This window comes from Equus quagga, chromosome 4 (assembly GCF_021613505.1).
Source record: "Equus quagga isolate Etosha38 chromosome 4, UCLA_HA_Equagga_1.0, whole genome shotgun sequence".
NCBI classification, from domain to species: domain Eukaryota; kingdom Metazoa; phylum Chordata; class Mammalia; order Perissodactyla; family Equidae; genus Equus; species Equus quagga.
In genome coordinates, this window is record NC_060270.1 from 13,718,284 (window position 1) to 13,745,225 (window position 26,942).

The window sequence follows — 26,942 nt, forward strand, 5'->3', positions numbered from 1 at the left end:
TTTTAGTGTTGTTGGAGTCAGAGACGGCTTCCTCGATGGATCGATTTTGCAGGTAGGAATTTTGAAGCATGTGACTAAATTACTCAGTTGTGATTAGAGTAAATTTAATTTGTAGTAAATTGCATAATTGAAAGCATAAACCTAGATGGAAATGAAGAGTTATGTGGAAAAGTAATGGAAATTTTAGAAAGAACCTTGACGAGAGAACCCCTGCAATGGGATAACAGATATTGTTGGACTTTGGGAGTCAGAGACCATTTACTAACATTGTGACTTTTTCCTCATCTGTAAAATTAAGCAGGGGAAACACATAATTGTTTCCCTCTTCTAGCTGTAAAACTGATTCTATAAAATGTTGTTAGGGTCAGCTAGTTGCTGTCATTTTCCTTAGGAGAGTCAGAACTTGAGTTGGAGATGAAATAATTCTTAATTCTATAAAGATTTTAAGAATAATTTAGGCTAAAATCATTATCCGTAAGTAAGATAATTTGTTAAGATTCATGCGTTATAATGTCTTATGTTAATATATGGCTGTTTGTGTTTTGATTAATGTTGTGATATAAACATGCAAAATATTTAGAACTGGTTACCAAGAAATCTGTGTGTAATTACTGTCTAATTAGTTTCATGCAGTGATAACATGTTGTAATAGTAAATGCCTTCATAATGTTCCAGTTCACTAGAGAGCTTGTCAACTTTAAACTCACGAGGTAATTCCTACTTGAAGTCATCATCAGCCCTCACAGCCAGGCCTAGTGACCTAGTGAGCCAGGCTATGCCCCCAAGTGCCACCGTGGCTGAAAGGAAGACAGAACTACTGTTCTACCCACAGTGTTCTATCCTTGGGAAACCACAGAAAGAAGCAGTGCCTCATGACCTACGTTTGTCCACCTTGCTTAACCATTGCTTTTATAGTAATAGTGCCAAAACTTATCCCTGAGAATTCTCCCTCTAAATATTAGTCAAGCAAATGAGGCCAGGTATTGTGAAGAGGCAGTTTCCTGGTATGAAACTATTACCATTCAGTTAGATGCATGGAGGCTTGCATACGTGTGAGGGAAATCAAAAGGTATGTCTTGACTGGAGGCAAAGAGTAATTAAGAAATACCACTGTTACTGGAACAAACGTGGGGCCCTTCTTGGGAGTTAAATCAAACTGCTGTAGAAGTAGTTGTCTCACAAAACAGAAATTTTATTTGTGGCATGCAGCAAAGAAAAATGGAGACTATAGGAAATAATTTCACAAAGCTATGGCTCCCCGAGCATGGGGAGGTGGGTACCTGTATCTGGGGTAGGAAATGAATATTCAAAGGGGACGTTTCATCATCGCATATAGAAGTGGGCATAGGCTTACATGCATAGTTTGAAATCATGCTTTTACATACATTGCATGATCTAAAAATGGCTGCTTTGCTCCTCCCACAGGAGGGGAATTTACAGTGTTAATGAGGGCAGATTACTTTGGTACAACTCTCAGCCTATCTGTGCAGGTGCCAGTGCTTGTGGCTGTGGCTGGGTCGGCCTGATCCGGTTCAGCGCAGCTGGGTCCATGGCAGTTGTTGCTTAGAGCTTCTTCCTGGAATATAGCTGAAAACTGCATAAGCTCAAGGCCCCAAGGTGTTAGATAAAGGAACACCTGCACCTCACAAGAAGACGAGAAAATTAGCTCAAACATAAAAGTGAGATTTTTAAGCAGGGCAAGAGAAGCGATTTTTGAGCAGAGTAAGAGAAGCTGGTTAGGGTCCATGTCTGGTGACACCATTTGCTTGTCATATTACCGATGATAATCCTACAAAAGTGAGTCTTCATTTAGGAAATAAATATTAACTCGTAACATTGAAATGTATTTCACCTTTTTATTATGTTTTATTTTCTTAACATTATATAGGTAATAACATAAGTATATTTTTGGTATTAAAAAATCTAATACTACAGAAATTCATAGAGTTAACTGTGAAAGTCCTCTTTCATTCACCCATCCCCAAATATATCCTTCCCTTCCCCAGAGATCACCATTGTTAGGAGTTTAAATGTCCTCCCAGACTTTTTTCCATGAATTTATTTTCATGTGTACATCATCCATATTTACATTTACAGATATTTTTAAAAAACATAAATGTGTTTATAGAATACATATTGTCCTACAAATTACTTTTTCCTCTCTATTATAGACCAATATTTTTCAGAGTGGCCAGTGTTGCCATCTTTATCAAAATCCTATGGATTATTAAAATGAAGATTCTTGAACACAATTTCAGGTTTACTGAATCAGAATCTCCGGGGTTGGAGACAGTGGGCATTTTACTAGCTCACCAGGTGAATTTTAATGCACATTCAAGTTTTACAAGTGTTGCTGTGTCTCTATCTCATTCTTTTTTTTTTTTTTTTTTTTAAGATAGGCACCTGGGCACCTGAGCTAACAAGTGTTGCCAATCTTTTTTTTTTTTTCTGCTTTATCTCCCCAAACTCCGCCTGTACACAGTTGTATATCTTAGTTGCAGATCCTTCTAGTTGTGGGATGTGGGACGCTGCCTCAACGTGGCCTTATGAGCGGTGCCATGTCCGTGCCCAGGATCCCAACCCTAGGCCACCGCAGTGGAGCGCGCGAACTTAACCACTCGGCCACGGAGCCGGCCCCTCTGTCTCATTCTTAATGGCTGTAATAGTATACTATTGTGTTGATATACTACAAATTACCTAATGATTTTGCTAGGTTGTTTCTAATTTTTTCTATTATAATAATTGTTGCAATGAGGGTACTTTTCTATACTTTATTGTACACATGTATTTATAAAATATATGCAAAGAAATAGAATTACTGTGAACATTTTTTACATTTAAATAAGTGCCATATTGCTGGCCAAACTAACTGTATCAATTTGTATTCCCCAAAATAGCATATTAAAACCCATTTCCCTCTCTAATACTGTTTAGTAGAACTGTTTTTTGCCTGTTTGATAAAACTGGAAAAATAGCTCATTTAAAAGCTGTATAGATTCCTGGATGACGTTTCATAAATGATTGCCTATTTGTAGTTCTGTAAACTGCCTATTTACATCATTTTTTATATTTTCAGTTATTCTTTGAACTTGATAACTTTTTAGCAGCTGTTTGATGCGGACAGTAATCTTTTTTTTTATAACCATCTCTTATTTTTTAACTTTATTGAGTATCTTATACTGAAAGTTTAAGTTTTTATGTAATCGAAATCTGTGTGTCTTTTTCCTTATAGTTTCTGGAAGTTGTATCTTGTCTATAACGACTTCCTCCCATTCCCCCTCTGTCCTTAATCTAGAGTGTTAAAAAAATCATTTAAAACTCTAATAGTTGTATGGGATTTTATTTTAAATAATCTGAAACTTATTTTTGTTTATGATGTAAGGTAATGACTATTTTTCCCCCCAGTGGAATAACCACTTGTCCCAAAACTATTGAATTCTTTCTCCATGATTTGAGAGCACTTTTATCCCAAAATAAATTCCCATATATATTGGGTGTATTTCTGAACTCTTAATTCTGTTACATTGCTCTCTGTTTCTTGTCCTAAACCAAGATACCAGTGCCGTCATTACTGTAGGTTTCTTGTATGGTTTGATATTCAGTGGAGCAAATTCCCTCATCCTCTGCTCTTCGTTTCCAAAATTTTCTTGGCTTTTCTTTTCCCTTTCAGCTTTAGAGCTGACTTCCCAGGTTCCATAAAAATCCTATTGAACTTACTAATTAATTTAGTGAGAATGACAACTTTATAATGTCAATTTTCCCTCTCCAGAAACCAGGTAAGCCTCTATTTCGTCTTTCTTTTATGTACTGGAATAGAGTGTTTTGTTTTTCTTTTTTTTTTTTTGGTGTATGTTTTCCACATTTTTTTCTACATTTATTGTAGAATTTTAAGTATTTTAATTTTCAATGGGGTTCTCCCCATGCTACCCCCATGGCTTTTTCTAATGGGCTATTATTAGCATATTGAAATGCTGTAGCTTTTTAATATGATCTTGTATCTAGCTTCTTTTCTCAAATTTCTTACTCATTCCAATAGTTTTTCAGTTTGTTTTCTTGAATTTTCTATATACATAATCTACTTGCTGCAAATGACAACAGTTATCTTTTTCATTCCTTGTTTATTGTGATTTTTAAATTTTTTTGCAATGATTGGGACCTCCAGCAGAGTGCTAAATGCTGACAGCTGTAGGGGGCTTCTTTATCTCATTCAGCTTCAAATCCACATGCAATATTCAACACTGATATAAAGTTTCTTTGTATTAAAATTTTGGACAACTTACTCTATGAGTAAGCTATTTTTAGCCTTGTATTGGAGGAGTTATATACTCTAATGTGAAAAAATATTTACCAAACCAACTAAAATGATATAGAGAACATTTTCAGGAAAAAATATCTAATGAATACAGTTTGATTTCTGATATGAGAAAATCTGGACATAAATGTAAATCTTTTAGAATACCAGTGTTTCAGCCTAAAACAGCATTTATTCTTGGAAAGTCAGGTCTAGTAGATTCCTTGAAAAAGATACTGTTACTTGACTCTACTGAAGATCATAACAGGAATTTTAGTCAAGCAGCAATATCATAGGAAATGTGGCTTTTGAAGTTATTTTTGCAATGCTGACATATCATATTATTCGAAGTTTTGTTGTCTCTTGAAAAATGATGGGATTTTTTTTCCCCTTGATATCCACATTTGCAGAAGCAGTATCACATCTGTCAGATGACTTTTGGTAAATTTTTAATTTTTAGCAACCTTGAAAATGTTTTATGAACAGTATTTCAGATGTTGGAATACATAGATCAATTTTCATGATTTTAAAACATTTGTTTTAAATATATGTAAATATGTGTGTGTATTAATATTCTGTGTGATAAAATGGGATATATGCAAAGAGTGCTTATATGACCGAATTCCAAGCTGAACTAGCTGATTTTTTGAGCAGATACCATTTTTACTTAAAAGAATGGCTAACAAAATGTGGTCATTCAGGCTTGAGTATTTTGCAGACGTTTTCTCAAAAATCAATGAAATGAACCTGTCACTCAAAGCAAACAACTGATAGTATTTGTTGCCAATGAAAAAATTTGAAGTTCCAAGTAAAAATTCTAATTTTTATAAAACTGGCCTCTGCCATCATGAGATTGACATTGGTGGAGAAATTAATGAATATGATGTTTTTTATATTGAATAATGAAAGAAAAGTGCCAGTGTTTGGAAGATCTGCATAACTTAGCGAACCAGTAATTTCCAAATGACCAATGCATGCTGTTACAAAATCGTGCATGGGTTAAATATCCATTCAAACTACAAGATAGATGTATGGATTTTCACATAACAAATATGAAAAGTTTATTGATATGTTTTCAGATTTCATGTAGCAACTAACCTTAAGAAACTGCCACTTGTCCAGTTTGGATGTAGTATCAAAGGAGAGTTTTCCTGATTATCTGAAAAGACAATTGATATATTCCTCCCTTTTCCAGCTGTGTATCTATATGAGGCCATTTTTTCTTCATATATTTCAACCAAAAAACATATTTCAACAGATTGAATGCTGTAGTAGATATGAAAGTCAAGCTTTCTTTTTTTGACTCAGCTATTAAAAATATTTGCACAATGTAAAACAAAGCAATATAAGGCCACTCTTGTCACTAATGTTTATTTGGAAAACATGGTTATTGTTTTCATTTAAAAGATGCTATTTATATTACCATATTATGGATTTATTACTCTTTTTAAATGAATTAATTATTTATAAATTCCTTAATTTTAATGTTTAATATGATAAATATAGATAGCTATTACCCACATAAATAAAAGTACTTTGGGTCCTCAAAATTTAAAAGTATGAAGGAGTGCTGAGGCCCCAAATTTGAGAACCTCTGCTGTAGACCATAAGCAGTGTGAAGGCAGGGGTCGTGTCGCCTTACTCAGTTTTGTAGTCCCAGTGAACAGCACAGTGCTTGGCATATTGTAGGCACCTGATAAAGGTTTATTGAATGAATAAGTGAAAGAATCAAGCCCTTCTTTATATTCTCTTTAGTCTGCAATCTGTTAAAATTTCTGCATTTCTTATTCTAGAATATCTATCCCAGAGGCTGTGTTTCAGTATATTTAACGTCAGTATATCTAATATCAGTGTATCAGATACCAATATATCAAGTATGAAAAAGAACAGAGAACAAGAGACTCTATAGAAATATTCCAAAATGTTAGCAATGCTTATCTGTGTATTAGAGTTCTCGGTGAATATTATGTTGTATTTTTCTGTAGTTTCTGACTTTTCTGCAGTGGTTTTTCTGCCCTCTGTCACTGGCCTTTTAGTATAGGAAAATATAGATCTGTTGAAAACCTGAATTATTGGACTGGAATGTTTAATCAGCCATACTGGCTATGGCAGTACTTCAGCAGAATTTACTGTCTGGAAAAATTATGATTTCCCCCCCCCAATAATTCAGTATCATATAATTACCATCCTTTAATAAATTTTTGCAAGTGTTAATGGTAGAGTGTTGTGGAGGAAGAGTGTTTGTATCTTGAAAGTATAATCTGCCAGATAAATTTTTTTTATTGAGTTCATAGTAGTTTACAACATTGGGAAATTTCAGTTGTACATTATTAGTTGTCTGTCATAGTATAAGCACTCCCCTTCAACCCCTGTGCCCACCCTCCAGCCACCTTCCCCCGTAACCACTGAACTATTCTCTTTGTCCATGTGTTTGTTTCTCTTCCACATATGAGTGAAATCATATGGTATTTGTCTTTGTCTGGCTTATTTCACTTAACATAATACCCTCCACTTCCATCCATGTTGTTGCTAATGGGACAATTTTGTATATTTATATACTACATCTTCTTTATCCAATGATTGGTCAGTGGGCACTTGGGTTGCTTCCATGTCTTGGCTATTGTGAATAATGCTGCAATGAACATAAGGGTGCATAACTCACTTTGAATTGTTGATTTCAAGTTCTTTGGATAGATACCCAGTAGTAGGATAGCTGGGTCATATGGTATTTCTGTTTTTAGTTTTTTGAGGAGTCTCCATACTGTTTTCCATAGTGGCTGTACCAGTTTGCATTCCCAGCAGTTATGGGGGTTCCCTTTTTTCCACCTCTCCAACTTTTGTTATTTTTTGTCTTAGTGATTATAGCCATTTTAATGGGTGTAAGGTGATATCTTAGTGTAGTTTTGATTTGCATTTCCCTGATGATTAATGATGTTGAACATCTTTCCATGTGCCTTTTGGCCATCTGTATATCATCTTTAGAGAAGTGTCTGTTCATATCCTCTGCCCATTTTTTGATCAGGCTGTTTGGTCTTTTGTTGTTCAGTTGTGTGAGTTCTTTGTATATTATGGAGATTAACCCCTTGTTGGCTGTATGATTTGCAAATACTTTTCTCCCAATTGTTGGCTTCTCTTTTTGTTTCAATTCTGGTTTCATTTGCCTTGCAGAAGCTCCTTAATCCAATAAAGTCCCATTTGTTTCTTTTTTCCTTTGTTTCCCTTATCTGAGAAGACATCCTATTTGAAAAGATCCTTTTAAGATGGATGTCAAAGAGTGTACTACCTATATTTTCTTCCAGAAGTTTTATGATTTCAGGTCTTACCTTCAAGTCTGATCATTTTGAGTTTATTTTTGTGTGTGGCATAAGATAGTGGCTTTTGCATGTGACTCTCCAGTTTTCCCAGCACCATTTATTGAAGAGACTATCTTTTCTCCGTTGTATGTTCTTAGCACCTTTGTCAAAGATTAGCTATCCATAAATGTGTTGTTTTATTTCTGTGCTTTCAGTTGTGTTCCATTGATCTGTGTGCCTGTTTTTGTACCAGTACTATGCTGTTTTGATTACTGTAGCTTTGTAATACATTTTAAAGTCAGGGATTGTGATGCCTCCAACTTTGTTCTTTTTTTCTCAAGATTGCTTTAGCTATTCGGGGTCTTCTGTTGCCCCATATGAATTTTAGGATTCTTGGTTGTTTCTGTGAAGAATGTCACTGGGATTCTGATTGGGATTGCATTGAATCTGTAGATTGCTTTGAGTAGTATGGATGTTTTAACTATGTTTATTCTTCTGATCCACGTACATGGAATATCTTTCCATTTCTTTATGTTGTCATCGATTTCTCTGAATGATGTTGTATAATTTTAATTGTATAAGACTTTCACCTCCTTGGTTAAATTTATTCCCAGATATTTTATTCTTTTTGTTGTTCTTTTTGTTGTGATTGTAAATGGGATTGTATTCTTGAGTTCTCTTTCTGTTAGTTATTAGAGTATAGAAATGCAACTGATTTTTGTAAGTTGATTTTGTACCCTGCAACTTTACTGTAGATGTTGATTACTTCTAATAGTTTTCTGATGGATTCTTTAGGGTTTTCTATATATAAGCTCATGTCATCTTCAAACAGAAAGAGTTTCACTTCTTCATTTCCCACTGTGATTCTTTTTATTCCTTGTTCTTACCTGATTGCTCTGGCCAAAACCTCCAGTACTATGTTGAATATGAGTGGTGGTAGTGGGCATCCTTGTCTTGTTCTTGTTGTCAGAGGGATGGCCTTCAGTTTTTGCCCATTGAGTATGATGTTGGCTGTGGGTTTGTCATATGTGGGCTCTATCATGTTGAGGTAATTTCCTTCTATCCCCTTTTTGTTAAGAGTTTTTATCATAAATGGCCTTTAGATCTTGTCAAATGCTTTCTCTCATCTGTTGAGATGATCATGTGGCTTTTACTCCTCATTTTGCTAATGTGGTGTATAACATTGATTGATTTGCAGATGTGGAACCATCCCTGTGTCCCTGGTATAAATCCCACTTGATCATTGTGTATGATCTTTTTGATGTATTGTTGTATTCGGGTTGCCAATATTTTGTTGAGGATTTTTGCACATTTGTTCATCAGTGATATTGGCCTGCTTTTTGGGGTTGTCCTTGTCAGGCTTTGGTATCAGGGTGATGTTGGCCTTGTAGAATGTGTTAGGAAGTGTTCTGTCTTCCCTAATTTTTTTTAATAGTTTGAGAAGGACAGGTATTAAATTCTCTGAATGTTTGGTAGAATTCACCAGGGAAGCTGTCTGGTCCTGGACTTTTATTTTTTGGGATGTTTTTGATTACTGTTTCAACCTCTTTACTTGATCTTGCTACAACAAATAGTAAATGTGATTATACTTTTGATAGATGTTGTTAAATTGTCCTATATCAATACTGTAATTTTTGCACTCCTATGAGTAATGCTTGAAAGTCCTTTTTTCTCCACATCCTCACCAACAGCATATGTATTCCACTTGATTATTGGTAGGATGATTGGTTAAAAACAGTGTATATATATATATTGTGCAATCTCATTATTAGTGAGTTTCAGCATCTTTTCCAGTGTTTAAAAGGCCATTTTTTTCTGCAAGCTGCCATTCTTTTGTGTTCTTACTTGTTGGACAAACTTATGGTGACCATATGAATGTTTTATAAGTGCGTATGAAATTTTTGTTTTGATTCTAGCACAAATAGTATGTACATTGCTCCTTGGTATCCAAATTTGTGGTACAGAAAGTTTAGTAAGATGAATCATATATTCTCATTCCTTTATGTTATAAAATAAGAAGATAAAAAATGGAAAACTGTTTTGTGACTAGAGCTCAGATGTTATCAAACTGTGTGGTTTTAGAAACATATGATGGTCCTACTTGTTATCAGGTTCTACACGTAGAGATGTGCCCTCCAGGCATCTTAATGTCAGTTACCAATCATGCCATGTTTCATTTAAGGCTTTCCTGAAGCTGTTCACCCTACTGCTCTTTATAGTTCTGTAGATTCCATTATTTTTTCTCAAAACTCATATTTCCAACACTTCACTGCCATTTTCCAATAATATTTTTAGATAAGCTGCTTTTGTTAATTATTACCGATGGCCTCATTTTCCTCCCAGGGTCTGAATATTTTAACATGTTTCCAGATTCTACCTGTAGTTATGGGCTTTGGGGTCAGGGAGAAGGGAGAGAGGAAGATGATAGAAGAGTTAACATTTTTCTCTCAAATTAGAGGAAACTGTATGACTGAGTGGGTTATTCAAGTAAATGAGCAGTGAGTATTTCTCGCATGGTTTTGCCCTTGAATAGCAAAAAAGTATTTCAACTTGCATACGACCTCCAGTTGATGGGATGTGGCAATTAATAAGACAAAAAGTGAAAGAATTGTGGGGCTTTATTCTGGTCTGAGGAGGGAAAAAGTTTTGTGATCAACAAAACTTGGATGAAATAATGATTTATAAACTAATAATATTGAAATAATATATTCAACTGAAATATAGATGCAACATTTAAAGTATAAAGGATTGCCGTGTTTACTAAATCAACGTCCTTACTGATGGATCTTATAAAATGAGAAAAAAATAAACCTACTTTATAACGTTTTATAAGGATTAATAAATTACCATATGTTACGTTCTTAGAACAGTGCCTGACACATAGTAAGTACTATGTGTCTGGTGGTGTTATTATTGTTATTAAAAAAGAAGCTGTGTAATTCTTAATAAAAATATTAAAAAGACCAAGCAGTGAAATTATTTCATTAGAAGAATAAAACTGATACTACTTTGACTCACGTAAACTCAGCATGTATTTCTTTTGGAAATTATTGATGCTTTTATTATAAGTAGTGCTTGAAATGAAATTAAAATGTATGAGCCTCCATTTTTTGATTCATAGTGCTGTTTTATTTTTTTCTCTGTCATTTATCAAACACATATTTCTTGAGTACTTAATATGTGCCAGTACTGGGAATACATAGTTAATGAAACAGACAAGAAAATATTGTCTTTCGGGAGCTTACATTTTAGTGATGAATAGACAAATGCCTATGATGATATCTTTTTTACTTTTTTAAAAAGAACTTTGTCGAACTATAATTAGCATACAGCAAACTGCATATTTAAAGTGTGAGTTTGATACATTTTACATATGATACACAAACATGTGCATACCCTGGAAACATCACCAAAATCAAGATAATGCACATACCCATCATTTTCAAAAGTTTCCTGGTGCCTCTTTGTAATCTTCCCCTTCCACATCCCCAGGGAACCAACCACTGATCTGCTTTCTGTCTATATGTATTAGTTTACATGTTCTTGAATTTTATATAATAGAGTCATACAATATGTTCTCTTTTTCGGTCTCACTTCTTTCACTCCATATAATGATTTTGAGATTCCTTCATGTTGTGTTGATCAATAGTTCATTCCTTTTAGATAGGTATATCTTGTAGATACGCTACATTTATTTACCTGTTGATGGACGTTTATGTTGTTTCCAGTTTTAAGCTATTGTAAAACAATGCTGCTATGAACATTTATATATAAGCCTTTGTGTAAACATATGCTTTCATTTCTCTTGGGTAAATAAGTGAGGACTGGTGAGTCATAGGTAAATGTAACTTAGAAAAGTGTAGCTTTTTGAGAAAAGGCCAAACTGTCATCCTACATGGTTTTATCATTTATGTTCCCACTAGCAATGTATGAATTGCTCCATATCCTCACTACCATTTGTTATGATCGTACTTTTTAAATTTTAGGCACTCTGATAGGTGTGTGGTTGTATTTCATTATATTTTAATTTGCATTCTTTTCCTAGTTGCTAATATGTACAACAGTTTTTTCACTTGCTGATTTGTCATCTGTTTATCTTCTTTGGTGAAATCTCTGTTCAAATATTTCCTGATTTTTTATTGGATTTTTTTTATTTTTGCATTTTGAGGGTTCTTTATGTATTTTGTGTTAGGGACTGCGTGTTTGTGTACCCCGCCAAATTCATATGTTGAAACCCCAATTCCAAGTGTGTTGGTATTTGAGAGGTAATTAGGTCATGAAGGTGGAGCCCTCATGGTAGGATTAGTGCCCTCATAAGAGGAGACAGGGGACAACTTATTTCTTTCTCTGCTCTCTGCCATGTGAGTATACAAAAAGACAGCCATTTGCAAACCAGGAAGAGGGCCCTCACCAAGAACCAAAATCTTAGACAAATATGAGGCTTAGATTTCCCAGCTTCCAGAACTGTAAGAAATAAGAATTTGTTCTTTAAACCACCAGTCCATGGCAATTTGTTATACAGCCCCACAGGAATAAGACATTTTGGATACAAGTCCTTTGTCAGATATGTGACTTGGAAATATTTTCTCCTGTTCTTTTGTTTGTCATTCTCTTAACAGGGATTTTTGAAGAGCAGAAGTTCTTAGTTTTGATGAAGTGCAGTTTGTATGATGACAATGTCATGCCATGCTTTCTTTCTGGAATGGGGGGAGTAATACCTATTTTTGGTAGTTGCTATTAGTGTGGTTAATATATCTTTATGATACATCATTTTCTTTATAAAATTCATCACTAATTAGGAAATAGTTCAGACAGTATTTTTCTTGCTCACTAGAGTTCCTTTAGTATCTACTATCCTCAGAAGATGTAAAGAGTGTACGTAATTCTCATCTCACCTGAGAAATATGGAGATTAGGAAGACTTGGCCTCTCTAATAGTGTTTTGTGGCCTATGGCACTGAAGTAGCTATTATCTCTTTGTATGTTCTGTTCATCTCTTTATCACACAGTAATTAGCACAGAGAAGATGCTTAATAAAAATTTTAAATAGGACATAAGTAAGCAGTACATGAAGGAAAAATATTTTAGAGTCATGTTGTTAACTCTTGTTTTTAGTAGAATCAAATGAGATCTAACAATCTAGTTATAATTAAGAAGACTGGGATTCATTTATTTTGACTTGCTGTAAATTGTAGGACTACTCTATGAAAGTTTATTTTAGACTTACTGTATACATAAAAACCAGTACTGATCTGGGGAAACTGGAGTGATGATTTCTCGGCAATAAAGATTCTGAGTTTAATTGCATTTCAGTGTTTTTAGTGGTATTGCCTGCATCAGTGCATTAATTATGCGGTTTTTCAGAAGGGGTTTGGAATCCTCTGACCTCAATTCTCATTGCTGTTTCTGATTTGTAGCTGAACTACTGGAGTGGGAGAGTTAGGACTGTCTTAAGAAAGAAAAAAAACTTAAGTTATGCAGTTGTTCCTTCAGAGCTATTTCTAATACTGATTGATTTATTTTATGCAGATTGAATGAACAAAAAGAGCTGGCTTCACCCTAGTCACAAATCTTCAATAACAAGGACAAAAAAATTAGATGATTAAATAAAAGATTAAATGTTGACCTTTTAAGATGTTCTGAGCAATCCAGAGAGGAGAACATCTTATTCACACCTTTACATAAGGCTTTTATAGTATAATTCCACTTGGTTCTATTTATGTTATAAACATATCGTCTTCTTTCTTCCTTTTGAATCCTTAGCACTAAGTTGTAAGAACTGATTAATTATAAAAATTACATACTATTTTAACTGAGATATGTGTGTTTGTGGTTCTTCTATTTTTCTATTAATTATAAGCTCTTTAGAAATGGAAACTATGACTACTACTGCCTTTGTAATGTTTCTCGGTACCTAATAAACTACCCTGTGTAGAGGCTACTCAGTAATTGTTGTTGAGTTGCAGTGATAATGGAATTAATTATTTATATATCACAGTTTTCCCAAGGTAGCTGAGAGTAATTCCAGGAATTTTGTGGAAGAGGGAAGACAGAATCTATATGCAGTGTCACCTCTTCCTCCTGTCTATATAATGCTTAGAAAATTTATTTTAAACAACTTGGAAATTTTATAGCCAGTCCATCATTGTTTTTGAACCAGATGATGTAACAAGGTGCCAATCTATACTATCTTATCATTTCCAAAGAATTATCACTATCAGCTCATGATAACTGGAAATGAACCTCAGCTCTTTTAACTTTATCACTAAAATATTTTTAAAGCACCTCATAAACCATGTTAAAAGCTGAAGCATTAACTCAGATGTAATGTTAAACTTTGGGGGAAACAACTGTTTTAATGGCTCAGTGCTAGTTGGGAACTCATGCAAAAAGGTATTATCCGAACTGCTAATTTACTTAAATTGTGTTTTTTGCCTTGATTTTTGAAGAGTTAAATTTAGATTATTCATACTTGAGATGCAATCAGAACATTAAATCTTGAGTGGTTTATGAGACCTCTGTTAAATTCACACCACCATCAGGGAACTGTAAGTCTTAATTAGGGGTGACTCTTGATTGACTCATGAGTAAGTAGAAGGAAAAGAACTAAGTTAAATACAGTAAGCTAAGCACAGTGAAATTTCCTCCCAGATGTTAGAGGACCTAATAGCTTTCTTCATTTAAAAGTGCTCATGGTTTTCTGTATTGAGAGTGATTCCTTTTTAATACTAAAAGCAGTCTGGACAGAGAGCTGAGTTATTTTAAATGTTCAAAACAAAGCAACTAAATTGTTTTCAGAGAATAGACTGATTATTTGTGAATTAAATTTTACAGACATTATCAGTCTAATTTTACTTTGAATTTGGCTCTTAGTCTTGATTTTAGTCCTGGCAAATTGTTTTTTTGAAGTTCTTTTGACACGTTAAAAATTGGTAAAGGTCACATATAGACTTTTGAGAGAATAATGTAAATAATATATTACTTAAGATAAATGTTACCCATATGTCTAAACTTATAAAGTTCATTCAGTTACTCAGTGAATTGTAGTAAGCGTGACTGAGTGGGTTTTTTTTTTTTTTTTAGCCTCTTCTTTTAAAGTATGGAGATCTTCAGTTATAGAGATCTGGTTAAATTAAGCTGATGTAAATGGAGAGTTGCTTTAGGCTGCTACATTCATATTGTGACGTGTGCAATGACAGCGAGGCCTCCATATCTGCCAGTACCAGACTTCCTATCAGAGAATAATAGTAGAGATTAATAACACATTAATTTAGTAATATCATATTACCTGTTAACATGAAAACACTATGGGGAAACTATCTCAAGCTATTGATTATTATCAAAACCCTTATTATATATTGACACAGCAATCTTATATCCGAGAATTTCCAGAATGGTCCTGATTTCATATATTTGTGCCCTAGTGTCAGGATGTATATAAGTGCATCTACCCCAATTTGGAGACTGCTCTTTCTCTAAGAAACTCTCCAGCACTTCCCACTCTTATTCCTGTGCCTTTTCTCCAATTCCTTAATAGCCTCTTTCTCCATTTCTGATCATTCCAATTCAAAGTACTTTCTTCTCATAATTAAAACGGCTCCTATATCTTATCCTCCTTTAAAAAAAATCTCCATAAGGTAATTAGAAGAATATCTAATTAAGAATAAAATGTACCAATGTGAACTCTAGTAAAAGTATTGTTATTGTGATGGTCACTTGCCAAAGTATAAGTGGAAACCATAATCTTACTTGGAGAACTTTAAGAGGTAGAGAGTAACCTGGATTCTAATTTTGCGATTTGCTATGGATTATATGATTTATTTAATATTTCATTTTTATTCTCTGTTTCATAAAATGGTAGAGTAGCTAGAAAACAGCATAAGATTTTTCAGAAGAGCCAGAAAATTGATAATTGATCACTTCATTTAAAACAAGTTCATTTAATGACAGATTTACTGAATACTTACACTTTTGATGGTTTTAAAATCTATTCAGATGTCTTAAAATGAAATTAGAATGAACATTTTCAGTAAAATAAAATTTTAAGTTTGAAACCTTAAATTTGAAGAAAGCATTCTTGAGTGAACTAATTTAAACCTTTCTAAAGAGTGCATTGGTTTAAAAAAAACCTTCAACAATAAAGCACAGGCTGTAATTTTTTTAAATACTAGAAATTAAAAATTGGTTGGAAATACTAAATTAAATTCAAGATGCTTGTGGTTTAGAAATCTTTAAAATACCAAAACCTAAGAAATTTTTTAAAAAATCTAATAGATGGAAAAACATTCAAAAGGGTTTGTTTTGGGTAAAGTAGTTAGGACCACACTTCATCCTTGGTTGAGTTAACCTTAGTGGTTTCACCTAGAACCACTAAATCATTCCGTTTTCTTATATGAGTAGGAGTCTTTCACCCAGTCTGCCTTGGCAACTTGTCAGGTGAATTTCCATAGTTACCAAACTACCACAGTACAAATTTCCTGTTTCTAGCCGTGCTGGTAGACACAGTTACCACTCTCTTTCCCCAGAGACGTGATTTCACCTGGTTAAGTTTGATTGTGGCATGATTCCAAATTTGTTTTGTTGGTTCTTTGACACATACTATTCTCAAACCAAGAAGGTTGTCTCCTCGGTTTTATGTGCAGTAGTCTCCCTTGTTTGCTTTACTGGTATTTGTCTAATTAGGAATATATGCAGGACAAGGAATCAGCCTATTGCTGACTCAATGTTTTTTTTAATATATTGCTTGCTATTTGGGAATCTGATTCTGAAAAGAAATAAGCCCCCAAGTGACATAAGTGTTTCCTTGGGCATGTAAATTGAAAGGTTAATCTTATAATTCACTCTAAACAGCATTTTATTATTGAGGAATTAATAAGACCCATTATTTGGGGGGAAAAAACTTATCTGAAGTGGTACTTTAGTTTGCATCATTGAAGCTGCCTTGCAAATATTTTGCAAAAATCGTTAGGCCTGTTAAAATCATTTCCATATTTACAAACATGTCACAACCCACTTTCTTTACCTTTGTGTGCTGATTACTAGTAAATACATGTGTAACACATTCAAGATCATCCTTTATATAAATTCTTTTAGACCTACTTCTTGTTTTTTAAGAGACCCAGCTTGAGATCATTTAGCATTTATGGTTACATAATTGTCTGTTTTTTCCACAAAGCCGAGCTCCATGATGACTTCCTATTGATCCTTGATTTGGGGAGTATGATTTTTCTTTGTAGTTTTAGAAAGCAGAGCTAGGAACAGAAGGTGAAGGTCATAGGAATATAGATTTGAATACTCAGTATAAAGAAGACCTTACCAATAATTAGGTCTGTCTCATAATGGAGCTGATACCTCAGGAAGTGATACCTATTTCCTAACTGGCCTTCTTTAAAGGACTCAACTGTTGTCCTTTGTTGTATGTTATAGGAGGCTTTCCACATTGAGAATAAAGCTGAATTTTAAGGTCCCTTCTAGTCCTATCTCTTTTTTTTCCCTAAGAGAATAATATAGGTGGTAGATTGAAAAATAACATTGGTGTTACTTGCGAACAATGTTCTACATAGATATCTTAATGTGATTCTGAGTGTAATATTTAACTACATAATTGATTAGATAGCTAATGAGTTACTAAAAACACACACATTAGTTAACTGACTCTTTTCTGTACGTGTTTTCACTGAGTTTAATTTTAAAATCTGTTCCCATTTCCAGATGTTATTGAGTCTTTATAAAAAGCAATTTGACATGAGCAAAAATTACTTTAAAATTTTTTTCACCCTTTTTTAAAGAAGAAAAAGATTTTCTTCTTAAAATGCAAATTATACATTGTTTTATGGTTGGTTTACAATTATCACTGTTTGACTGCTCACATAGATCGTAAAGCTTAAAATACACTTTAAATGATACCTTTACAGTAGCTTTAACTACAATGAATATCAGATGAGATATAAAAGTTGCTAACTTGCAGAATATTTCATGCACATAAGTAACTTTGGAAGAATGAGAATTGTTAAAGTTCTTTAAAAGGAAATACTTAGCTTTATAATGATTCCTATTTTAAATTCATTGGCACTTTACATAAGGTAATAATCTCAGTTTCAAATGTTTGGTGGGCAGTAATTGTTTAGGCTATCAATTGTGTTTATTAAAAGAAATGCCATGTAAATGTATTTGTTTGAAACATTTGAAATTCCTTATTACTGATGTATTTGTTCCCATGGAAACCACCAATACTCCTTTAGAAAAATGATGTGAAATAGTGGCTCTACTTTTAGGTAGAACCTGAGAAATTGCAGGCTATATTCAAGAAACGCTAGTTAGAAAGTTGAAAAGTTTTCCTGTGGTTACTTCTTGCTGAGATATCAACTACATTTGAAATTGTAAAACCACGTGTGTTTGTTCACACACACACACACTCACTCCAAACAGATTAATTATACTAGAACACAAAAATATGGAATAAAAAAGAAAAAGAGTGATAAATTAGATCTCATTAAAGTTAAAAGTGTTTGATCTTCAAAAGACACCATTAAGAAAACAAAAGCAAACCACTGGCTGGGAGAAAATATTTGTAACACATATATCAGACAAAGGAATTGTATCCAGAGCAAATAAAGTAGTCTTACAACTCAGTGATAGGAAGACAGCAACCCAATTTTTAAAAATGGCCATAAGATTTCTATAGACTTTTCATCAAAGAAGATATGCTAATAGACAATTAGCATATGAAAAGATGTTCAGTATCATTAGTTTTCAGAGAAGTACAGATTAAACCACAATGAAATGCCACTACATGCCCAAATTTGTTTAGTTTATATAAAAGCAATTTATGCTTAAATTTATTTTCCATTTTTGTTCTACTAGGTTAATTTTCATTATTATTTTTTGTCCTTATGCCTCAAAGTACTGTACATAGTTAGAAGTCCAAACATCAAAATTGTTCCCAGAGTGTTCCGTCACCTTCATCCGCATTACAGTTCTTATATACAAGGATTTATAGTGAATATGTGATATGGTTTTTGGCTCAACAACAATTAACTCGTTTATGTTTTTATTTCAAAGTCCTCCACAACTAAGTAGTCCTGTTCTTGATGGTAGTTTTTTTTTCCATAATAAACTATGATCCACAGTACGTAATTTGTTTAAAATGGAGAATGTGCTATTATGGGTTACCTGACTTGCAAAGGGAGAGAGTTGTCAGGGCAGCATATGGCAAATCTGAGTCATTGCCCTGGAGTTGGAAACACCATTTGAGGTTTCATATCCCAGACTCCCACAAAGGCAAAATTTCCTTCAACAATATCCCAAGAAGGCAGTCATCCAGCCTCAACTTAAAACACATGCATTAACAATTTCACTATTTCACAAGGCATTATATTTTATTTTTGATAGCCAAAATTGTAGAAAATTAGAAATCTAGCCTCCTTTCAAGCAAATTAGTCCTGATTCTGACTTCTGTAATTCTTAAAATTCTTTTAAGCTGCAACCATTCAGAACATATTTTTTTTTAAATCCTGATGCTTTTCATACATACCTCAACTGATTACAACCACCCTTCAGGAATTGTGGGGTAGCTTTTCAAATATTTAAAGTTCTCTAACTTGCTGTCACTATCTTTGAAAACCAACTTGAATGTTTTCAACTATTCCTTAGATGATGTAGTTTTATCTTCCCTCCCGGGTCCCTCTCATCTGAGTGAATTCTAGTTTAATATTTCTCATGAAATATGTTTTCTGGAACAAAATATGATACTGCAGAATGGTAAGTGCCAAATGAACTTAGACTGTAACCTCCTCTTGTCTACTCCCTGTACTTCTGTTGAAATGGTCCGCTTCCATTTGTGTATGTGTGCATGTTTGACAGCCAGCTATGAAGGATTGTCCTGTCAATCCAAACATCTTCCTTGCAGTTAAACTGATTTTCTTAACCTAATTATATTTCTCTCCAAAATTTAACCTTTATTTTAGATCAAAATTCCAACCTATTGTAAATTTCTTGTTTAACTAATGCAGTCAAAATTCAGAATTTTTGATTCTTAGTGCCCTGAGCTGGTGTGAGAAATAGGAAGCCAAAGTGATATGACTCCAGACAAGTAAAAGGAGATGGCAAGACCTGGTTGGATTATCAAAGTCAGTTATTGTAACATTCATGCCTCCATATTTCAAGTCAGTCCTGCTATGTTCCCCATGCTCTGCATCGACCCCTTTGTATGTGATTTTTTTTTTTTTACTTTATATAGTTTCCACTACGTAGATTTTTCAAATGATGGGCACATATTTTCTAACTTTAAAATTATTTCTAATCAAGGAATTAGAACTGACAGAAGAGAAAAGTTAGAATGGGGTATAGGGAGGAGCCATTGTTGAAAGGAGAAGTAGAGAAAGAATGAACTTGCATCTCTGGTAATTTTTTTTTTTTTTTAAAGATTGGCACCTGAGCTAACAACTGTTGCCAATCTTTTTATTTATTTATTTTTATTTTTTTCTGCTTTTTCTCCCCAAATCCCCCCATTATGTAGTTGTATATTTTTTTAGTTGTGGGTCTTTCTAGTTGTGGCATGTGGAATGCCACATCCATGTGGTCTGACCAGCAGTGCCATGTCCGCCCCCAGGGTCCGAACCAGCGAAACCCCGAAACCCCCGGCTGCCAAAGGAGTGTGCGAACTTAATCACTCGGCCAAGGGGCAGCCCTACATCTCTGGTAATCTTGAAAGTGAGATTAACTGTGAGGGTGTGGAGTAAGTGGAGTAGAGAGAAATGTAAAATATTACAGATTCTAAAGTTTTTCAGACACGATCTGATGACATAGGGTATGTTATACTTATGAGCTAATTAGACTTTCAAACAAAAATTGGTGTCTTAAGAGTTGTTAGTCTGGTACCACACCCACCTTTTTCTAGTGGGTAAGTGCTGCCACTTGGCCTCTGCCACCCTAGGATGCCATTTTCTCCAATTCATTCAGAGAGCCCGGTTCATTGACAGCAGCCCCTGCTGTCATTCTTGGCCTGCAGAGAATAGCCACCTGAGAGCTCTTCAAGGATGCCGGAGCTCCCCTGGTGAATGCATTTCATACAGAGTTGGTCAAGAGAATGTTCTCAGGGCTCTTCTGGAGGGCACTATTAAGGAGTGGCTAAACAGGTCTTACATGGTAAATCTACCTTAACATTTGATCTCCTTAAGTCTTTGGATACTTTCCCCTACAGTATACCAAGGAAATTCTAGAATTTCACCTTCATTTAGTGTAGTCCACCTTTGGGCCTAGATTTCAGTCATCTAACCAAACTGTTAGAGCCACTACCAGCCACTCAAATTAGTATATTGAATCCAGAATCTTGAATTAGTACATTTGAATAAACAAATTTTGTTTGATTCAACATTATGTTCCTTCCACCTCATCCAAAACCCTTAGGTTCCCTTAATTCCATGTAGGTTCTTAAGGTTTCTGTTTCTATGGACTGACAAAATCTTGCAATTTTGGGGGCCACATTTCGTAGCCTAGTCTGGGGTAAATTGAAGTAGAAAATTAAACAGTTTCTTTTGTTAAAAAGAAAAAATCTCTCTATATCATGTGCAGCCAAAAGAAAATAGCACTTACAGCATGCTGCCTAGAAGTCTCCTTAGGTAAGTCTACCATTTCATTATGTTCTGATTTTTTTCCACATCATCACAGGCAATGCTGTTGCTAAACTTTATACCACTATGTAAGAGGGTTCCCTTTCCTTCAGCTTCAACAGCATTTTCCTAACTGCCCTTTAATCGTGCACCAAAAAGCTACCAAGTTTCTATTAGTTCTCTCTTCAAGGCCCTCCCAACTGTTGTCTGTAGCATGGTCCCAAAGCCACTGCCATGTGTTTTAGGTTTTGTTAACGCAGCATCTGACTTCCAGGTACCAAAACCTCTTGTTTTTCTATTGCTATATAACAGACCACCTAAACTTAGCGGTTTAACAAACAGCAACTATTCTGTTACTATCGTGTCCTGGGATTGACTAGGTGCCACTAGGTGGTTCTTGCTGAGGGTTTCTCACAAAGGTTTCAGTCAGATGGTGGCTGGGACAGTAAACATCTGAAAATTCACTCATTTGTCTGGCTCATGAGCTGGGAAGACTCAAAGAGCTGGTGGCTGAAACAGTTTATATTCCTGCGCACCAAGAATCTCTCTTTGATCTCTGTGCATGGTCTCTATAGCACAGTGGTGTCAGGGTAGCCAGACTTCTTACATGGCAGCTCAAGATCAAGGATGTAAGACAGGGTGACATAGACTCTACCTCTTGTGGGGGGAGTGGCAATGTTCTGGAAAAGCATGTGTGATTAGAAATAACATTGCAGCTATTTTTGGAAAAAAGTTTGCTTTCTCTGTGTGTTCTCTCACATCCAAAGCCTTTTGAAGCATGTAAATATAAAACTAAAAGGGAGGTAGATAGCAATGTAGGTAAGTAAAATTTTTGCAAGACTTGTCACTTTACAGTCTATGTACATTATATTTGCCATACATTGTTGGATGGTCACAACATTTTGTGACCAGTGAAAGACTCAAGGCAAAGATTTATTCCCATCACCCACAAATACTGTGACTGCTATGTAAGTATATGACTGTGTGTGTTAGTTTCTTAGGGCTGCCTTAACAAATTACAGGTGTACGTCATTTTATTACACTTCATTTGTTGGACTTAGATAAAATATTTTTACAAGTTAGTTTGTGGCAACCCTGCATCAAGCAGGTCTGTTGGCACCATTTTTCCAATAGCATTTGCTCACTTTGTGTCTCTATGTCACATTTTGGTAATTCTTGCAATATTTCAAACTTTTTCCTTATTATTATATTTGTTGTGGTGATATGTGATCAGTGATCTTTCATGTTACTATTGTAATTGTTTTGAGGTGCCATAAATGTGCCCATATAAATGCTGAACTAAATGTTGTGTGTATTCTGACTGCTCCACTGACCAGCCATTTGCCTGCCTGTCTCCTTCTCTTTGGGCCTACCTAGTCCCTGAGATGCAACAATATAGAAATTAGGCCAATTAATAACCCTACAATGGGCTCTAAGAGTTCAAGTGAAAGAAAGAGTCACACCTCTCTCACTTTAAATCAAAAGCTAGAAATGGTTGAGCTTAGTGAGGAGGGCATGTCAAAAGCTGAGATAGGCTGAAAGCTAGGCCTCTTGCACCAAAAGTTAGCCAAGTGTGAATGCAAAGGAAAAGTTCTTGAAGGAAATTAAAAGTGCTACTCCAGTGAACACACGGATGATAAGAAAGCACAACAGTCTTATTGCTGATATGGAGAAAGTTTTAGTGGTCTAGATGGAAGATCAAACCAGCCACCACATTCCCTTAAGCCAAAGCCTAATCCAGAGCAAGCCCCAACTTTCTTCAGTTCTTTGAAGGCTCAGAGAGGTGAGGAAGTTGCAGAAGAAAAGTTTGAAGCTAGCAGAGGTTGGTTCATGAGGTTTAAGGAAAGTGTCTCTATGACATAAAAGTGCAAGGTGAAGCAGCAAGTGCTGATGCAGAAGCTGCAGCAAGTTGTCCAGAAGATCTAGCTAAGATAACTGAATAAAGGTGGCTACACAAAAACAATAGATTTTCAGTGTATATTAAACAGCCTTATATTGGAAGAAGATGCCATCTAGGACTTTCATAGCTAGAGAGGACAGGTCAATGCCTGGCTTCGAAGCTTCAAAGGACAGGCTGACTCTCTTGCTAGGGGCTACTGCAGTTGATGACTTTAAGTTGAAGCCAATGCTCACTTACCATTCCAAAAATCCTAGGGCCCTTAAAAATTATGCTAAATATACTCTGCCTGTGCTCTATATATGGAACAACAAGGCGTGGATGACTGCACATGTGTTTACAACATCATTTACTGAATATTTTAAGCCCACTGTTGAGACCTATTGCTCAGAAAAAAACTTCCTTTCAAAATATTACTGCTCATTGACAGTGCACTTGGTCACCCAGGAGCTCTGATGGAGATGCAGAACAAGATTAATGTTGTTTTCATGCTGCTAATGCAGTGTCCATTCTGCAACCCATGGATCATAGAGTAATTTTGACTTTCAAGGCTTATTATTTAAGAAATACATTTTGTAAGTCTATAGCTGCCATAGAGAGTGATTCCTCTGATGGATCTGGGCAAAGTAAATCGAAAACCTTCTGGAAAAGATTCACCATTCTAGATGCCATTAAGAAGATTCATGATTCATCGGAAGAGTTCAAAATATCAACATTAACAGGAGTTTGGGAGAAGTTGATTCCTGTCCTCATGGATGACTTTGAGGCGTACAAAACTTCAGTGGAGGAAGTAACTGCAGATGTGGTGGAAACAGCAAGAGAACTAGAATTAGAAGTGGAGTCTGAAGATGTGACTGAATTGCTGCAATCTCATAATAAACTTTAATGGATGAGGAATTGCTTCTTATGGATGAGCAAAGAAAGTGGGTTCTAAAGATGGAATCTACTCCTGGTGAAGATGCTATGAAGGTTGTTGAAATGACAAAGGATTTAGAGTATTACGTAACATTAGTTGATAAAACAGTGGCAGGGTTTGAGAGGATTGACTCCAATTTTGAAGGAGTTCTACTGTGGGTAAATGGTATCAAACAGCATCGCCTGCTACAGAGAAATCATACATGAAAGGAAGAGGCAATTGATGCAAACTTCCTCGTTGTCTTATTTTAACAGCCACTCCAACCTTCAGTAACCATCACCCTGGTCAGGCAGCAGCCATCAACATTGAGGCAAGATCCTCCACCAGCAAAGAGACAACAACTTGCGGAAGGATCAGATGATGGTTAGCATTTTTTAGCAATGAAGTATTTTTTAGTTAAGGTGTGTACATTTTTTTAGACATAATGCTATTACACCATTAGTAGACTACAGTATAGTGTAAACATAACTTTTATATGCACTGGAAAACCAAAAATTCATGTGACTTCATTGTGATATTTGCTTTATTGTGGTGGTCTGGAACTGAACCCAAAATATCTCCAGGGTATGCCTGTACCACAAACTGGGTGACTTAAGACAAGGGAAATTTATTTTCTCACAGTTTTGGAGGCACAAGTCCCAAATTAAGGTGTCTGCGGCTCTGAAGAAGAATCAATTCCATACCTCTCTCCTAGCTTCCTGTGTTTATCAGCAATACTTGACATTCCTCTTCATGTGAGGTTCTCGTCTCTGTGTCCAAACTTCTGTCTTCTTGCAAGGGTACCAGTCATTGGATTTGGGCCCACCCTAATCCGGTATGACCTCATTTTAACTTGATTACATCAGCAAAGACCCTATTTCCAAATAAAGTCTCATGCAGAGGTACCAGGAATTAAGACTTGAACATATCTTTTTGGGAGACACAATTCAACCCACCACACCATGTCACTCAAGCACTGAACTTATGGCAAAAGAAGATTTAAATGACGGGACATTTCATGCATATTTCATCTTTTATTGACAACATTTTTACTATTAAAACAATTAAGCTTAACTTTAATCAGGAAGCAGATAACTCTTTTAAAGCATTATTTTTACTGTCCATATGCCAATGGAGTTTTTCAGCCAAAAGGAGTTATTCACATAATTTGTTATATCTTTACTACTTAGAGAATGATAGAGATTTCTTCAAAATGGCTTTCCTAAAAGACCCTGAATAACATACAATAGAGAAAATGTTTGAAACTAACCCATATTGCCTGTTTATTGTGAAGAATTGACTGACTAGCATGGCAGAGAGCAGAGGAAGCCTTTGAAATTCTGGTTTTTCCAGAGGGCTAATTTGGATGCTTCACACATGCTTGTGAAATTAAAAAAAACTTGCACAAATAAGTAACTTGGCTACTTCGAATGAACATCACTACCTCCTAATCTTGTTAGATGCACAATGGGAGACTTAAGTTATGGAATAATAAATTAGTAATGATTGAGATACTGTATATTTCAGAAACAATATTTGGGAAATTGCCTGGCCTGAGTTATAGACAAAAGTGTTCAATAAAATAATTTTAAAAACTCTTCTGATACTGAAATTAATTCTGTATCTATATCTATATATGTAACTATATGTATCACATGTAAATATATAATTAAAATATGTATGTTCATGTAAGATTTTTTAGGTGGCCTTATTTTCTTTCACATTTATTTATTTTTCAGCTTTATTGAGGTAAAATTGACAAATAAAATTGTAAGATATTTAAAATGTACAACATGATGACTTGATACTCATGTACATTGTGAGAGGATTTCCCCGTGGAGTTAATTAACACATCCGTCACCTCATGTGTTTACCTTTTCTTTTTGTTTGAACACTTATGTTCTATTCTCTTAGCAAATTTCAATTATTGATAAAATATTATCAACTATAGTCACCATGTTATACATTAGATCCTTAGACCGTATTCATCTTATAACTGAGAGTTTGTACTCTGTTACCTACCCACTCCCCGTTTCCCCCAGACCCCAGCCTTTGGCAACCACTACCATTCTACTGTCTGTTTCTATGAGTTTGACTTTTTAAATTTTTTTTATTTTTTTAGATTCCACATATAAGTGATACCATGCAGTATTTGTCTTTGTCTGTCTGGCTTATTGCATTTTGCTTGATGCCCTCCAGCTTCCTTCATGTTGTCACAGATGACGGAATTTCCTATTTTTTTTTTTAAAGATTAGCACCTGAGCTAACATCTGTTGCCAATCCTTTTTTTTTTTTTCTTATTCTTCTCCCAAAAGCCCCCCCAGTACATAGTTGTATATTCTAGTTGCAGGTCCTTCTACTTGTGCCATGTGGGATGCCACCTCAGCATGGCCTGATGAACAATGCTAGGTCTGTGCTCAGGAACTGAACCAGCAAAACCCTAGGCTGCCAAGGCGGAATGGACGAACTTAACCACTTGGCCTGGGGCTAGCCTCCTTTTTGGGAGCGGGGGGGACAGGTAGGGTGTCCTTTTTAAGGGCTGAATAGTATTCCATTGTATATATATACCACATCTTCTTCATTCATCTGTTGATGGGCACTTAGGTTATTTCCTTACCTTGGTTATTATAAATAATGCTGCAGTGAACACAGGAGTACAGGTATCTCTTCAAGATAATGATTTTGTTTCCTTTAGATATAGATGCAGAAGTGGGATTGCTGGATTATATGGTTACCATTCTATTTTTAATTTCTTGAGTAACCTCTAAACTGTTTTCCATAGTAGCTGCACCAGTTTACACTCCCAGGAACAGTACACAAGGGTTCGCTTTTCTCCACATCCTCACCAGCATTTGTTATCTCTTGTCTTTTTTATAATAGCCATGCTAACAGGTGTTGTTTTTTGCTATTGAATTGTATGAATTTCATGTATATTTTAGATATTAACCGCTTGTCAA

The 26,942-nt window shown here is 35.0% G+C and overlaps 1 protein-coding gene across 2 annotated transcripts in view; it reads left to right on the forward strand.

The window, feature by feature from the left end:
* NECTIN3 (nectin cell adhesion molecule 3) overlaps positions 1-26,942 on the forward strand; it is a 134,505-nt gene that overhangs the window by 75,151 nt on the left and 32,412 nt on the right. The window contains exon 8 of one of the 2 annotated variants that reach the window (XM_046659277.1): positions 7-52. The exons of the other annotated variant lie outside the window; for it this stretch is intronic. Within the exon in view, the coding sequence (XP_046515233.1) occupies positions 7-52 (46 nt within the window). The remainder of the gene's footprint in view (positions 1-6; positions 53-26,942) is intronic. 2 annotated transcript variants of the gene reach the window in all.